Here is a 17,467-nt window from a genome sequence, read left to right as displayed (position 1 = left end):
CTAGACATAAATCCAAAAAGAGTTAAAAAGAAAAAGGGCCAATATGTATAAAAATTTATAGCAGTTCTTTTCTTAGGGCAAAGAATTGGAAATTAAGGGATGCCCATTAATTGGGGAATGGCTGAATAAATTGTGGTATATGATTTTGATGGAATGCTATTGTTCTATGGCAAATGATGAGCAGGATGCTCTCAGAAAAACCTAGACAAACCTCCATGAACTTAAGAAAAATGAAATTTAGAGTATACAAAATAATAGCAATGTTGTAGGATGATCAGTTGTGAATGGTTTTGCTATTCTCAGCAATACAATGATTGATCCAAGATTAGACTGAAGGACTTACTTAAAAAAAATGCTATCCATACCCAGAGAAAGAGCTGATTATATCTGAATATAGACTGAACCATACTTTTTTTTACTTTATTTTTCTTGAGGGTTTTTTTTTTTGGGGGGGGGAGGTTGGGGAGAGATCTTATGTTTTCTTTCACAACATAACTTTTATGTGAATATTTTGCATAACTTCATATGTGCCTTCTTAATGGGAGTTGGAGTAGGAAGGAAGATAATCTGGAACTCAAAGTTTTGAAAAATTAGCAGAGAATGTGAAATGTTTTATAAGAAAAACAACAGATCTGGAGAATAGATCAAGAAGAAAAAAACCTAAGAATTGAAATACCTAAACACTATGACCAAAAAATCTTGACACAATAATACAAGAAATAATTGAAGAAAATTGCCCTGGAGAATAAGAGGGGAAAGTAGAAATAGAAAAAAATCCACCAATCATCAGTTCAAAGACTTCCTACAAGGAAATCCTACAGCCATCTAATAGCTAAATTCTGAAACATCCAAATCAAAGAGAAAAATTCTTTAAAAGGCAACAACAAGAAAACAATTCAAATATATGCTAGATCTACAATAAAAAATTACACAGGATATATCACTAGCTACAATAAAAGACTGCAGGTCCTGGAACCTATTAGCAATCAAAAGAACTAGGGTTGCAACTGAAAATATCATATTCAGCAAAATTAAGTATAATATTGAATGGAAGGGGGTGAAAGGACATTCAATGAACTGTCAGATTTTTAGAATTTTGTCTCAAACAAACCTGAACACAACAGAAAATTTAAATATAAGAGTCAACATCAAAGACTAATATCAATATGAACAAATTGTTTGTTTGATACATGAAAGTGTAAACCATGTGTTTAAGATGGCATTATTTATAGAGTGGTCCAAAAGAAAGACTGAGATAGAGCGGACTAAAAAGCAAAATGTTCTAGGAAAAGGTAAAAATCATAATTATGCTATATGAATAAGGTATGATAATAAAAATCAACACAGAGGAATTTGATGAGATGAGAGGGCTGTTGTTCTGAAAATCTATTCATATTAAGGATGGGTTAAAGAGGGAATAATATATATACACACATACATTTACATAATATACATACATACATACATATACGTTCATACACACACACACACACACACACACACACACACACACACACCAAGAAGGATATTACACCCTCCAAAATTTTTAAAGAAATAAGAGGGGAGAGAACAGGATAAGGTAGGATATAGAAGGATGTTTAAATTACTGGCAGTGAGATAAGGTGTGCAGATTAATAGGAATGGGATAAAGGTGGGGAGGAAGTGGGAGAGAAGATGAGAGAGAGATCCATGGGGTGGGTGGTGAAGTTAAGTATTAACAAGGCAAGTTAAAATGTAGAAGTAAAATTGAAGAGTTAATAGGGATAGAAAATAAGAGATAAACACAAACATAGTAACAATGATCAGTTGTAGAATTTATTACAAAAAAAAGAGTAGAGTAGCAATCATTGATTTCAAACAAAGTCAAAGTTTAAAAAGATTCAATTAAGAGGAATCTACTTTATATGTCAGTATATTAATACTGTTTTAGATGCATATATTTAGATGTAAATTTAGATGTATTTATATTTAAGTGAGTATGCATAATATAAAGGTGTATGTATATGTGTATACATATATGTACAAAAATTAGCTATATACGTGTATATCTTTTATATATACACATAGATATGTATGTGTGTGTAAATATATCCATATTAACTGCAGCCTACTTGGCAGAGGTAGGAGAGAAGGGGAAAAAAAGAATAAAGTAAAAAAAAGGCACAGTAAAGAACAAAAGAAAACTTATAAGGAAGCAAAGAAGAGATGGATAGTTATGAATATTCTTGTCTTCTATTATATATATGCTTTTTTGAACTGGAAATTTGTTACATATTTTGAATCCTCCTTTATGTTCTACTGGGCATATGACAATTTTGTTTCTTCTTTTGATTTTCATTTTCTATTTTGTTTTTTTCTTATTTTGTATTTGTTTTAAATAAATAAATACATAAAAGAGAAAATAGACAACTGGCTGAAAGGGGAAATAACAAGTGCACTTAAATGGGTAGAGAAATTTAACTTACCTTAAAGGAAAATAGAAGGGGAGGAGAATAAGAAAAAAAGGAAAGGAGAATGAGAGAAGGGAGGTCACATTGGAGAAGTTGATGACTTAGAAGCAAAACACTTCCGAGGAGGGATAAAATGAAAGAAGAGAAAAAAAGAAAGTTAAACAAGAAAAATAGGGTAGATAAAAATATACAATTAGTAATAATAATTATGGATACAAATGGAATGGTCTCACCAATAAAAAAAGAAGCAGAAAGGAGAATGGATTAAAAACTATAATCTGTCAATATATTATTCACAAGAAACATACATGAAGCCAAGACACATCCACAGAGTAAATTAGGTAAGGGGTTATAGCAGAATATATGTTTCAGCAAATATAAAAAAGCAAGGGTAGCAATCATGATGTCAGACAAAGCACAATAAAAATAATCTAATTAAAAGAGAAGCAAAAAAGCTATATATTAGGACATTAAAACTTCACAAAAATATAGAAGAGCAGAAAATATTAAAATGCATCCCTTTTATATAGTATGTAGGAAAAATCAAATTCAATAAAAGGCTGAGGAAAGATAAAAATTATTTGGAAACTAAATAATCTAATCTGAAAGAAATAAGTGAACCAAAGAATCATCAGAACAATTTCATTAAAGAAAATTATAACGATACAACATACCAAAATTTATGCAAAGCAGCCAAAGCTGTACTTAGGGGAAATGCTTATGTCAATAAATTTAATAAAGAGCATATTGGTATATTAACCATGCAACTAAAAACATTGGAAAAGAATGAATTAAAAACCCACAATTACACACCAAATTGAAAATCCTGAAAATCAAAGGAGAAATTAATAAAATGACAGTTAAGAGAATCATTGAACTAATACATAAAAACTAGGAGCTGATTTAATAAAAAAACAAAACAAAATTAGACAAACCATTGGTTAATTTGATTAAAAAAAAAACCCAAATCATCAAATATCAGTATCAAAAAGAAAAGGGTGAACTCACTATCAAAAGACAAAAGAGAAGCAATAACTAGGAACTATTTTGCCCAATTATACACCAATATATCCAATAATCTATGTGAAATAGATGAATATATACAAAAATATAAAATTCATCATCCAAATTAGCAAAAGAGAAAATAGAATACTTAATCTTATCTTAGATAAAGAAATTGAACAAGCCATCAATGAGTTTTCTAAGAAAAAAAAATCCCCAAATCAGATGGATTTGCCAGTGAATTCTATCAAATGTTTAAAGAACAATTAATCCCCAAACTTTACAAACTATTTGGAAAAATAGTCAAGGAATCCTACCAAATTAATTTTGTGACACCAGTATGGTGCTGATACTTAAACCAGGAAAACCAAAAACAGAGAAAGAAAATTATGGGTCAATGTCCCTAATGAATATTGATGCAAAAATTTTAATAAAATTTTAGCAAAGAAATCTTATTATATTGCAAAGATCAGGTGGGGCCAGGTGGGATTTATACCAGGAATGCAGGACTAGTTCAAGATTAGGAAAAGTATCAATACAATTGATATCAGGAACAAAACTATTAAAAATTAGATGATAATCTCTATACAGAAAAATTTATTTTGATAAAATACAACATTAATTCCTATTAAAAACACTAGAAAACATAGATAATTGGAGCATTCCTTAAAATCGTTAATATAATAGGAAAGTAAAATGACATATATTGAAGGGGATGTGGGAAAATTAAAACAAAACACCACCAAAGAGATAACTGAAGAAGGCTGAATTGAAGATTGAAGCATAATGAAGACATATCATATTTCTTTTGGGCTATTATGGAAATATGTTCTGTATTATTTTACTTGTAAAATGGACATCACATTGCTTTCCTTTTCAATGGGTGGAAGAGGGTTGACAATAAGGGAGAGAATTTGGAACTTCAAATTAAAAAAAATGAATGATAAAAATAAGTAATTTTTTTAAAATATGGGTTTTGGAAGGATGAGTCATGATTGGTCAGATGGAGAAATGTCAGAATATTTAATTAGGGAAGTATGATACTTAGTAGCAATTATGAAATCTAGTATATGATTCTAATTATGTGTGGTTGAGGAAATATGAAGGAAAAGATAATAGGCTTAACGAGATTGAAGAATTAAAGAAGGGTAGAGTGAGAGAGAGACCATCTAAGTAGATAATAAATTTTGCTAGCACAAATAAGGGCCAGAGCTGGGGAGAAGAGGAAGATGGTGAGCGTGATATTAATTCCTTGAGAAAGAAAGAAAATTACCTGGGGGCCCATATAAACCAGTCACTATAATCTGCATTGGGAGGAAAATTTTTACAGTGTGAATTTCAAAGAAGGACATGTTATTGAATGAGAATGTAGTAAAGGAAGAATCTAAAAGTGGCAAATGGACTACCTTCTAACTACCTTGGTAGGAATAGTATGTTGAAGGATATGGATAAAGGCAAAGAATATGCTGAAAAGAAAGGGTGGACTATGTCTTCAATAGGGAGCTTTGTCTCAATGAGATCTAATGGATGGAAGGGGTGTGAGAGCAAAGATCAAAGATGAAAGGAAATTTATTGACTACGGAATAGGAATTCTAGTGGGCAACAAGTAGGCAGATAGAATTAAGGAGAATGGAGATGAGAAAGAAATTAGCAAAAAGATGCAAGAACTTATAGGGTCATAGATTTAGAAGGAATTTAGTGGCCATTAAGTCCCCAGTTTTTCAGATGAGAAAAGAAAAGTTCCGAGAAGTCTGTGTGTGGAGAGATTTGTGTGTGTGTGTGTGTATGTGTGTGTGTGTGTGTGTACATACCATATGAGCATTTCTACCACAGACAGCATGACTATTCATTTGTGTATTGGTTCACTTATTTATTTATTTAATTCTGTGTATGAGAAACAATTTAGCTGGATAATGGAAGAGGCATAATATAAAATAATGCTAACAATACAAATTTGATACAGGTTGTGAATACTTTAAAAGCCAATTAGAGTAGTTTTTTATTAGATCAGAGTTGCGATAGGGAACCACCAGAAACAGTTGACTAGAAATAAGGAGCATGGCCAAATCTAGACTTGGTAGCTCTGAGGAAGATGCCTTAGAATGGGGAGAGACTAGAAGAACAAGGAAGCCATTGTAATAGTTTAGATGAGATACTAGTATAGTAGCTATGTGAATAGCAAGACAGGGATTGGGCAAGGGGTGTTGTGGATAGAAACAGCAAGAATTGGTAAAGAATTGGTTAAGTGGAATAAGAGAGAATAAGAGAGTCTTCTTTATCTGACATGCTCAATGAAATCCAAACATTATTAAAGTTATTTTATTGTTAAGTGGTATGACTTTATAAAATAATTTTCAGTATAATAGTCAAAGATTTAAAAACATGACAATAACAAAACAACTAGCATTTATAAAGCAATAATAGAAACTAACATTTATATAGCTCTTTAAAGTTTATAATGATTTCATTTTATCTTCACAACAATTTTAAGAGATAGGTGCTATTATTATCCCCATTTTACAGATGAGGAAACCAAGATAGGTAAGTTAAATGACTTGCCCAAGGTTATAGAATCACTGTTTTGAGTCCATATTTGAACTTAGGTCTTTTTGACTCCAAATCTGGCACTCTACTATGTCACACATATTGTAGCTCTATTATGTATACTCAGTAATTTAGCTAAGAATATCAAGTAGCTGTGAGGACCGTGTATTTAAAATTAGCTGGAGTCAGGAATTCAGGTTAAGGGAAAAATCTTCAATCTTTATTGAATTGAAGAGGTGAAAAAGGATTGTGATAGCAATATGGGCAAGAAAGATTGTGATAGCAATATGGGCAGCTGTGATAGGAAGCCAGCTAGCAGAGGGAGATTTGAGCTGAAGGGCTGTCGCAATGGCAATGCTAGCAGCTATGTCAAGATGCCAGCCAGCAGTCTCTCCTTCTGCTTCCCTTTCCACTCCCTTGCCTCCATCCACCAAAAATGTCATTTCCTATACAACACATCAGGACTTGCTCAAAGAGTGGGCAGGGGCCAGTCTTTCTCCAAGCATATATATTAATAGAGTATGGTCCAATTACTATTTAGCCTCATGTGGTTGGGACCTCAGTGCATCAACTCAAATCTCAGCCCATTACAAGTATTCCTATTTGTACTTAAAGAATTTTTTTTTAATCTGTTAATAATACTTTCTTTTTTCATGAATGGCAACAATAGAAAGTCAAAATCAGAATAACTTACTCGATAATAATGATGATGATGATGGCTTACAATATGAAGGTTTATAAAGTGTTACAACTGTGAGACTCCTTACAAAAAACATGTATATTAATACCCTCACTTCACAAATTCAAAATCCCACAGCTACCATATGTCAAAGCCATTCTTCCCAAAAGGAACGATAAAGGAAAAGACCATTTTGATCACTAAAGTAATAGTAGTTTGGCAGAAAATGGATATGAAGAAGTTGAAAATATGAATGGTGTCTTTGGAATTTAACATCAATGTATGTTGACAAGATTCTTCCCAACGACATTAAAATGGTAATTGAATATTACCCCTCTGCACTTTATCAGTTCTATTATGATAGGTTAAAAATGCTTTGAAAAAATTAAAATATTACATGTGTTATTATTACTGTTGTTACTGCTTTGCATATTTTTTCTATTCAATCTAAATAAATAACAAGGAGGATATGACTTTTTTCTTACCTGCTTTATCTTTAACTTTCTTTGCCCAGCTGTGAAAGAAGGTGGATCACATTCACCTTCCAAATCAATCTTCATGAATTCATCTATGGTCAGCTGACTGGTAGGTGTATCCTCAAATTCTGTTAGCCTAAAAGTATGCAAAGTAAAACTAAAAACTGCTTCCCCTTGGAAAATAACATATTAAAGTTATTGCAAAATTTCATGCACTCTGAACAAAAATATACTACACATATTACCTATAATGACTTACATGAGAAGTAATAACATAAAAGATAAACAACCCTGACTCTTAAAAACAAACAAACAAAAAAAGGCTGTTTGTTTAACATGATAGAGACCACAGATGGACATACAAGTATTTCACTAGTCTTCTCAAAAGACTAAAAGGATACATAGAATATATTTCTTCTTTGACCAGGACTGATGAAATATGATATATGGTAAGGCTTAAACAAGAATTATGGGAAATAAAGTATGAAAGAATCTTAAGATAGAAAGGCAAAATAATCAGACTAATAAAACAACGAATTCACCAAGAAACAAGTATCAAAAAGTAAAATTTACAAGTGGCTCAATAAAATAAACAGCATTTTCCCATGCAAATATGTGTCCATTCAACATAACCATTATCAACATTTTCATTCGACATATTCTGCCAACCTGCTATTCTAACTAAGAAAATTGTTGACATTTCAGTAACAAAGTGAAAACATATATACCTTAGTAACCTTCCTTCAAACAAATGTCCCTAGAGAGAGGACAGACTCCAGGTAAAGTTCTAGAACAGAAACTGTTCAAATCTGACAATTCTCTGTCAAAACCATTATTAACCTACCTACTCATCATACATAAGGCGGCTGTACATATGACTACTAAGAAGCTGTAAAAATAAAATCATATTTAGCAAATTTATTTATATTTATAATATGTTTAAAGTGCTTATTGAAAGACATTTAATTTAATAACTAAACACAAGAAGCTCAAATAATTTTCATTTTCTTTCTGGTTGTCACATGAAATAATCTCAAATAAAAATATCAATTAAGCTCTAAAAATTTACAATAAATATATAAATTATATAATTATAACATATAATTATAGGTTAGCAAATGATTTAACTGTCACATTTACTTTGTCAAAGAAAATAACATTTTCATTTTAAATAGGAGTGAAACATGTAACAATTTCAATTTAAAATATGACCTAATAACTCTTACTCACAAATTTCTCCAGTAAGATGACTGCATTCAATTTTTACTATGTCCTCTCTCTTCAAAAATACACTGGTCTCCTCAATTTAGCCCTAGATATTTCATAGCAAATTGGACAATAGCTAATTGGAGCAAAATGTCCTGTTTGCCTACCAAGCATCAAGCTAAATAGAAAAGAGAGAAGACCTCAGGTAAAGAGCTTCCCTTTTTATTAAAGTTCAATGGCTAATAATCCTCTTATATTTGTTTCCTGGCTGTTGGGAATTAAATGAGACTTTGCAAGGTTTATGTGGGAAATACTTTTACTATGATCATAAATTTTTAATAATATAAGAAAATCAACTTGGAAGTTACAATTTGGAAAGAACAAGTGATAGCATAAACAGCTAGAAACAACTAGCTCAAAAATGTTACGGTTTGGAGGCAGCTAGGTGGCACAGTGGATAGCACACTAGTCCTGAACTCAGGAGGACTTGAGTTTGAATCGGGCCTCAGACACATAACACTTCCTAGCTAAGTTAACCCCAATTGCCTCAGCAGCAAAAAAAATAAATAAATAAAAATAATTAAAAAAAAAAAGAAAAGAAAAGAAAAAAAGTTACTGTTCCATAAATATGAGCTTATTGTTATCAATATACAAGATAATTGGTAAAACACATTTTGAAGTAGTGGGGCAAGATTATAATGAAGACTATGCCTCAAAGGGTTCTGCTATCTATAGTTCTACTTTGCTCAAGTTATTAAGTGGTATGAGCTGGAAAATTTTTTTTAAAAATCTCAGAAGATAAGGTAAATGGGATGAGTTTAATATGATAAAGTTTAACAGTAATGTAAAATAATGTAAAATTTTGTAATTAGCTCTGTAAAAACATTTTAACTCCCAAAGCAAAGGGTAAAGTAGATATAGCTAGATAGCAGGTCACATGAAAGAAGTCCAGAAATTTGAATAAACAACATGTTCAATATGAATGAATTTTTTTTTAAAGGGATAGTAATTAGAATAAGAAGAGTGATATCCCATTGAATTATTCATTCAGATCATATCTGGAGAATGCTGATGTATTCTCTTCTAGATACCACTTTTAAATACAAGTTAAATCTGGTTAAGAGAAGAGTAATCAGGAAAGATCATTTGAAGGTCCTAAGAAAATTTAATCTAGAAATATCTATGACAGGTTCTTTTCCCTATCATTTCTTATCCCATGATAGCTTACACTTATTTCACATTCTCTGAATGCTTTAATTATTATTGTTTTCTAGTTTTTAAGTATATTGTGTGTCTTACATGTCCAATTTAATTAAAATTAACCAACAAGCATTTACTGGGAAACAACTATATTTCTCTCATCCTATATCTTCCAAAGTATGAAGAAATCAAGATAAATGGCATGGAGCATTAACATGCTAATGAAAAAAAAAACTTTCTCTATACATTATGTACACAACTTCAAACCACACCTACCTCTTCCTTAATGTGGATTCACAAACTTTAACCACTCGGATAACCTCTTTAACAGTCCTTCGGAAATCATGCATTCTTGCTGCAACTAGAAGTGCTGTAAAATGAACAAGGAAAATCTTTGTAAAACCATATAGTAATTAAAAATTAAGAACCATCCAGGCTATGAATCAATTCACAGATATCTAAACAGGTTGAGTACTAGGTAGAATACAAAGGATAAATAAATGGTGAAAGTGAATACAAGGTGAACTTGGAATCAGAAGAGTACTTTGAATTCTGACCCTGTACTAGTTGTGTGATCTTGAGCAAGTCATTTAAAATTCAGTTTCTTAATCTAAAAATAATGAGGTTAATTAGTGTTTTGAGGATCAAATGAACCAATATATGTAAAGCCCTTTGCAAACTTTAAACTGCTACACACATGTTAGGTATTAATACTATAAATCTCGAAAAGATACTTTTATACACAGTCTTGTACAAATACAGGGTGGACAAAATAAAATTTTTCCTTGAGATTTTGCTTCCAAAAACAAAACAAAAAATTATAGGTTTTAGGGCTGAAAGACAATTCAGATACTATCTACTCTAACTACAACAGTTTTAGAGAAAAAGAAACAAAAAAAAGAAAAGAGACTTGGCCAAAGTCATACAGCTAGAAAGTAGGAGAGATGGGATTCAGACCCAGGCTTTCTAATTTTAAATCTAATCTAATGCTATTCTGCTAGTAAACTTCTCAGTCATCAATTTACTCCTTCAATGAACACCAAAGCAGGAATTTTTATTCTTTTGGAGTCTTCAACATTCAAAACCTCTTTGAATCCCCCAAAGTATTATAACTTTCCCTCTTTGGATCTTATAAAGAAATTTGTTTATACTTTTTTTTAACCTAATATGCTTATTATAATCACATTTTTAAAAACTGTTTTTTATATTAACCTCCTACTAAAATCTTAAATTGTATGAGGGCCAAAATTGCTTTTCTAAACTTGTTTAGTTTAGATAAAATTGTCTTCTCTAATACACAATCAGATATTGGCAAGCACAAGTCAGATATGTGATAAATGTTTGTTAAATATAATTTCTATTACAAATAAATTTTGTAAAACTTGAATTAAAAGGAATTTTATTGTGATAACATGGCACTAAAATAAAAAACCGGAGATATAATATTATAAAATTATAGTCTGGAATTACTGTTCTACATAATTGAATACTGTGGAAGTCTAGAAAAGAGCTGTAACATGGGCCTATCAGATCCAAAAGAGTTCCCCAGAACCAATTAAAATTTAATTGGGAAATAGTGAACAAAATAAATAAAAACACAATAGTATATAAATAATATTAATATAGTTAATCTTCAACTTTAACTATTAAGGCTTCAAGAATTTGCATGATTTTAATAGTAACTGCATTTTGACTTTCATAGTGGCAACCATGAACATTCATAGCTGTATGCTGTAGAAATAAATGAGAGCTACCATGTATGCAAGCTGGGAGAGAGGCTGGTATCCTACTAGATGATTCATTAGTCTTGTTCACTCACTATTATAAAGAGCTGCCCATGAATTCATTGGGTATTTTCACTGTTTGCCTTTAAAATTCAAGTTCCATGTTGCAATTATGCCCCCAAACTGTAATGCAAGTCTCCTGGGCTTTAAGCCCAAGCACACAAAGTTTGTGATGCAACTTTATATAGGAAATAAAAGTGTTAGGAAAATGTCATGAAAGAATGTTTATTTACAGCTGCTATTGGTCAAGTTATCCTTAAAAAACTCAAATACCATATGAAGCAGACATTGCTGATGGTTTATTTCAAACTGGTGCAATCTTCTCCATAGTCATGAAGGACAGAATATCAGAGGTGATGTCAAAATCTTGCCAGTCTTGGCAACAACTTAGCAACAGCTAAAGTTCCAGCAATCTTTCCCATGGTCTTTAGAGGGTACCATAGTATATGATACAAAATTCTCATATCACCATCAGATACAATAGAATATAATGTTCAGATTTTTAAATATTTTAAAGAATTTTTTTTTGTGAATAGCATTTATGGTACTATATATTTCATGTGTTATGAGAAATGTCTACAACCTATAGATCAATTTTTAAAAAATATAGATGTTAATATATCTATACTAAAGGTTATAGAATTCTAGTCATAGGGAATTGCTAGCAAGAAAAAATGTTATCAATTTTATTTTCTATGCTATATTCTCTGGATAAAGCTATGGTTTCTATGTTAGGAAAATACATATCAGAATTAATGTTTTGTTATAGCAAATTATATGCAGAAAAGTGTATTTTCTAGCAAAAGATTAGTTTTTGGTGGTCACAAGAACCTAACCCCTATTTCCCATCGTTCAATATATCAACATTCAGTTTTGAATTTTCATACCATTTTTCTAGGATTGTTATTACTACAAAGTTGAGAATTAATCAAATATAATTTTTTAAGAGCAATATGAAGCCCACAAGGATTCTCAAGTACAATTTGGTGGCAAATATTTTCATTGGAACTTGATACCAATGGTAACGATTAAATGTTACTCCTGAACATACTCAAAGGAAGCAGAACAACTTGATACAGAATATCTAAGCTACCCAGTGTACTAGTTGTAATTTCAATTCAAAAAGCTACACAATCTAGAGTGATATCATTATAATTCTTCAGAAAATTTTCTTCTATTGGTCAATCTTCAAATGATAAACATGTTTATACCTGGCTACCCTGGTTCTTAAATAACTCAAGTACTCAAAAATTTGATAGTCTGTTAAAAAAAAAAAAACCCTGACAGAAAAATTATTGCATCATATTCTTGTGATTTGAAATAATATAAGGGAATTTGGAAAGTATTGTATGAACTCACTGACAACAGAATAAGCAGAAGAATAATTTGTATGATGCATCAATAATATAAGAGAAAATAGAATGAAACATTAATTTTCAGATATGGACAATATAAGGATTTGTTTTACTTATCTATATTGTTTTGAGGCAGAAATTTGATGGGGAAGAAGAGAGAATAGGTCAGTAAGAAATAACAGATACGAAAGAAAAAATGTTTCAATAAAATGTTAAAAATACACATAAGAAAATCAGAACCACTTCAGAAGAGAGCAGTTAAATTTAATACATAATAAATAATACATAAAAAAAAACCTAGCCAAAAATTTGGCATTAATCAACACCTAACACCCTGTAATCAAGATAAGGTTGGAATGGGTTCATCATTTAGAGATAAAAAGTGATACTATAAGCAAATTAATAGAGCAAGGGATAATCTACTTGTCAGGTCTGTGGAAAAGAGAGGAATTTATGACCAAAGAAGAACTAGACAACATGATGAAATGAAAAATAGATAATTTTATTACATTAAATTGAAAAGTTTTTGCACGAACAAAACCAATACTAAGATGAGAGGAGAAGAAGAAAGCTGGGAAACAATTTTTTACAGCCAGTGTTTCTGATAAAGGTCTCATTTCTTTTTTTTCCTTTTCCTTTTCCTTTTCCTTTTCCTTTTCTTTCCTTTCTCTTCCTTCCTTTCTTTCTTTCTTTCTTTCTTTTTTCTTTCTTTTTTTTTTTTTTTTTTTGCTGAGGCAATTGGGGTCAAGTGACTTGTCCAGGGTCACACAACTAGGAAGTGTTAAGTTCTGAGGCCAGGTTTGAGACTCAGGTCTTCCTGATTTCAGAGCTGGTGTTCTATCCACTGGGCCACCTAGCTACCCCTAAAGGTCTCATTTCTAAATATATAAAGAGAACTGACTCAAACTTATAAAAATATAAGTCATTCTCTAATTGATAAATGGTCAAAAGATATGAACAGGCAATTTCCAGATAAATTAAAACCACTTATAGTTATATTAAAAAAAAGCTCTACATTTCTATTGATTAGAGAAATGCAAATAAAGATAACTGAGATACCACCTCACACCTCTGAGATTGACTAAAATGACAGGAAAAGATAATGAAAAATGCTGGAGAAACTAGGACTCTAATGCATTGTTGTTGAGAGTTGTGAAATGATCCAATCATTCTGGAGAACAAATTGGCACTATGCCCATACTGTGCATACCCTTTGATCTAGCAGTCTCACTACTAAATCTATAACCCAAAGAAATCATAAAAAAGGGAAAAGGACCCACACATACAAAAAGTATTTGTAGTAACTCTTTTTGTAGTGGCAAGGAACTGGAAATTGAGTGGATGTCCATCAGTAGGAGAATGGCTGAATGTTATTGTATATGACATTGGCATTATGTTATTATGTTGGCATAATAGGAACATTATTGTTCTATAAGTATAAGCAGGCTGATTTCAGAAAAGCCTGGAAAGATTTATATAAACAGATGCTAAGTAAAGTGATCAGAATTAGGAGAATATTGTATACAGTAACAAGATTATGTGAAGAATAACTGTGATAGTCTTGGTTCTTCTCAACAATGAGGCAATTCAAGATAACTCCAACAGAACTGAGATGAAAAATGCCATCCACATTCAGAGAGAAAACTATAGAGATTGAATGTGGATCAAAGCATAGTATTTTCAATTTTTTTGTTTGTTTCTCATGTTTTTTTTTCCCTTTTGTTCTGATTTTTCTTGCACAATATGACAAATATGGAAATATGTTTAAAAGGATTGCATATATTTAATCTATATTAGATTGTTTCTTTTCTTGGGAAGGCAGGAGATAAGTGAGGGAGGTAAAAAAAATTTGGAACACAAAAATTCCAAATACAATGAATGCTAAAAATTATATTTATATGTATCTGGAAAATAAAATACTCTTGAGAGGGAAAAAAAAGCTAACTGTCTATAACAGATATTCATGGTTTCACATTCTTTGAATACTGGAATATTTGTGTTTTTGATTAATTATTAATAATAAAAAATGAAAAGAAAATATAGAATTCTCTTAGTCTAGATTTTGAGAAGAATGTCTCCTTGTTGCCATAATGAGATTATCAGAGGAAGACTTAAGTAGAGAATATTTTTTAAAAGTAGTACAAATTCTTAGAGGCCTATCTTTTTGCTTGGTTCCAAGAGCTCTTGCAGTTGTCCTTTGCCTCTGCTTTCTTCTGTCTCCAGCCAGCACAAAGGTGGAAGATGGAATGAATCTGTCTTGTCTCCCAGAGAGGGCTTTTCTCTGAACTGACTTGACGCTCCCCTCACAATCTTTTCAGCTGAACTAACTTGACTGGCTCACTGAAGCTCTATTTATGCTCCTTCTCCTAGAGTGGGATTGTGAGAGTGGGATTATGGGTTTCCTCCCAGAGTGCTCTCTGGCCCAAAGAGCTTCTTGCTTATATGAGCTCTCTAAAAGTGTGAACACAAGCATTGTTTCTATCGGTATTAGCAACTTATCACCTTGTAAGGATTTGCTCTAAGGTGTGAATGAATAAGCATTGTATCAATTCCACTGAGTTAACACTAGGATTCTAACATCTCCCTTGAGTTATCACCTTGTTTCAAGTTGAGTTAATAGTAGGATTCTAACACAATCATAATTCATCCAATGAATGAGGAACAGTTCCAACATTTATAAATGTATATATAGTTAATCCAGACAAATGGGACTAACTTTTCTAACTCGTATGTAATGACACAAAAAAAGCTATGACAACTTCCTTAGGATTTGAGGACTAGGAACTTCTGCTCACTTTTTTATACTAGATATTGGACGTATGAGAAATTCAGTTGCATGATTTCTGTAATTGTTTTTAGTTGTTTAGTCATGTTCGACTCTTTGTGATTCTATGGACCATAAGTCATGCCAATATTGTCCATGGGATTTTCTTGGCATTTTGTCATTATAGCTAGAGAAGTGGGACTTTTTTTTTAAAAGCACAAACATTAAATGCTAAGACTGCCATAATATAGCAGGATGGTTTTAAGACCACCCTGAAAAGAACAAGAAAAAAAAAAAAACAGCCCATCCCTACCTCTCTCACTTCAAGGTTGCTTTCTTGGCTCCCTCCACTTGAGGCTCACTTACTTGCCTAACAAGGCATAAAGAATAGAGAGGTTGGAGAAAAGAGAAAAGCAAACAAAGAAATGGGAAGTTGTCTCACAGAATTAGCAGAGAAGTACATTTAAAACTTTTTAAATTTTGAGAAAATAAAAGTTGAGTTTTAGAGAATGTAATTTATATTGACACAATAGAATTTTGTTAACATACATTTCCCATATGTTTTTGAAGTTGCGGTGTCTTTTCTTGTAACTGAGGCTACATAGCCATCTCTCCCAGAAAGATGATGCTGAAGGAGCTCCTTGTTCGTTCTACTTTCTCCTCTGAATTTGCTAAATGGCTAAGTGCTAGGCACTGGGACTTAGCTAACATTTATAGTGCATTACTTGCATCAGATACCTGCTCCACAGAGGCCTGAGGGTCGGCGCCCTGTGTGCATCCAATCTCTCTTCATCCTCTGAAGCAGTCTCAGGGCTGTCATGGACACTTCATGGTTCTTTTCTCCAAACTCCAGCATGTGTGCAAAGCGAGGAATGTATAGACATGGATCTATTAAAAACAAACAAACAAACAAACAAAAAAAAAATAGTATATATACATATACATACACACTCAATACCTGTATGGAGAATAAGCTTTTTTGTCATTGGCCCCATGTTTTGTTATTTACCCCAAAACATATATAAATAAGACTAAAGAATGCTTTGAAGCCAGACTGGTTAAATAACAAAATCCAAAGTGATCAAGGTTATCCTAGAATGAGGCTTTCAAAGGAGTATCTCAGGGACTTGTTTTTGACACTATACTGTTTAATCAAAAATGTGGATAAAAGTATACCAAATTTGTAGATGATCCAATTTCTGGAGAGCAATTTAGAACTATGCCCCAAAAGCTTTAGAGCTATGCATGCCCTTTGATCCAGCCAGTGTCTCTACTAGGCCTGTATCCTAAAGAAGTCATACAAGAGGGAAGGGGCCCTACATGTACAAAAATCCATTATATTTTGTCTTTGTCAAGCCACATCTAGAGTGTTATGTTTACTTCTGTGTACCCCATTTCGTATTGCAAACTGACAAACTAAAGCAGGTTCATAGGAGAGCAATTGAGACAATACAGACTATCAGCCATGCCATAGGATTTGTAGAAGATTGCTCATTTTGGGAAAAAAAAAAGTTAAGGAGAATGCAATCATGATTCAAAATATCTGAGAGAGTACCACTGTGCAGAAGGAGAATAAGTTTTGTTTTGCTTGATATTATAATGCATAAAGGGAGGCAGATTTCAACTCAATATTAAGAAAATCTTCCTAATGAGTAGAATTGTCCCACAACAGATTAAGGCTAGCTCAGAAGCTATTAAATTCTCATAATTAAAGTGTTTAACTATAGGCTTAAAATGAAAAATAACTTGCTTTTAATACCTTCTTTGGTGAATTTGGACAAAAGCTTTCTTAAAGTCCTTTTAACTTCTGTCCTGAAATCAGTATATAATATGCTACTATTTTCATCTAAATTGTTATTACGCAAGTGTCTCCTTCATAATTCATTATATTTTCAATTGCTAGAAGAAGTTTAAGAGATTATAATTACCTAATAAAAAATTAATAAAACATTCTTAATTTAATAAAATGCAAATAGATAATTAACAGTGATTTTTCAGTGATGAATG

The 17,467-nt window shown here is 31.7% G+C and overlaps 1 protein-coding gene across 1 annotated transcript in view; it reads right to left on the bottom strand.

Moving 5' to 3' along the window:
* BRF1 (BRF1 RNA polymerase III transcription initiation factor subunit) overlaps window positions 1–17,467 on the bottom strand; it is a 160,060-nt gene that overhangs the window by 65,549 nt on the left and 77,044 nt on the right. Inside the window, exons 6-8 of the mRNA XM_051978109.1 lie at window positions 16,199–16,348; window positions 9,834–9,927; window positions 7,161–7,287 (exon numbers count right to left, since the gene is read on the bottom strand). Coding sequence (XP_051834069.1) covers window positions 7,161–7,287; window positions 9,834–9,927; window positions 16,199–16,348 — 371 coding nt within the window. The remainder of the gene's footprint in view (window positions 1–7,160; window positions 7,288–9,833; window positions 9,928–16,198; window positions 16,349–17,467) is intronic.

Source organism: Antechinus flavipes, chromosome 2 (assembly GCF_016432865.1).
Source record: "Antechinus flavipes isolate AdamAnt ecotype Samford, QLD, Australia chromosome 2, AdamAnt_v2, whole genome shotgun sequence".
In the NCBI taxonomy this organism is placed as follows: Eukaryota; Metazoa; Chordata; class Mammalia; order Dasyuromorphia; family Dasyuridae; genus Antechinus; species Antechinus flavipes.
Note: the sequence above shows the minus strand (reverse complement) of the source record. Positions and strands in the feature narration are given on the sequence as shown.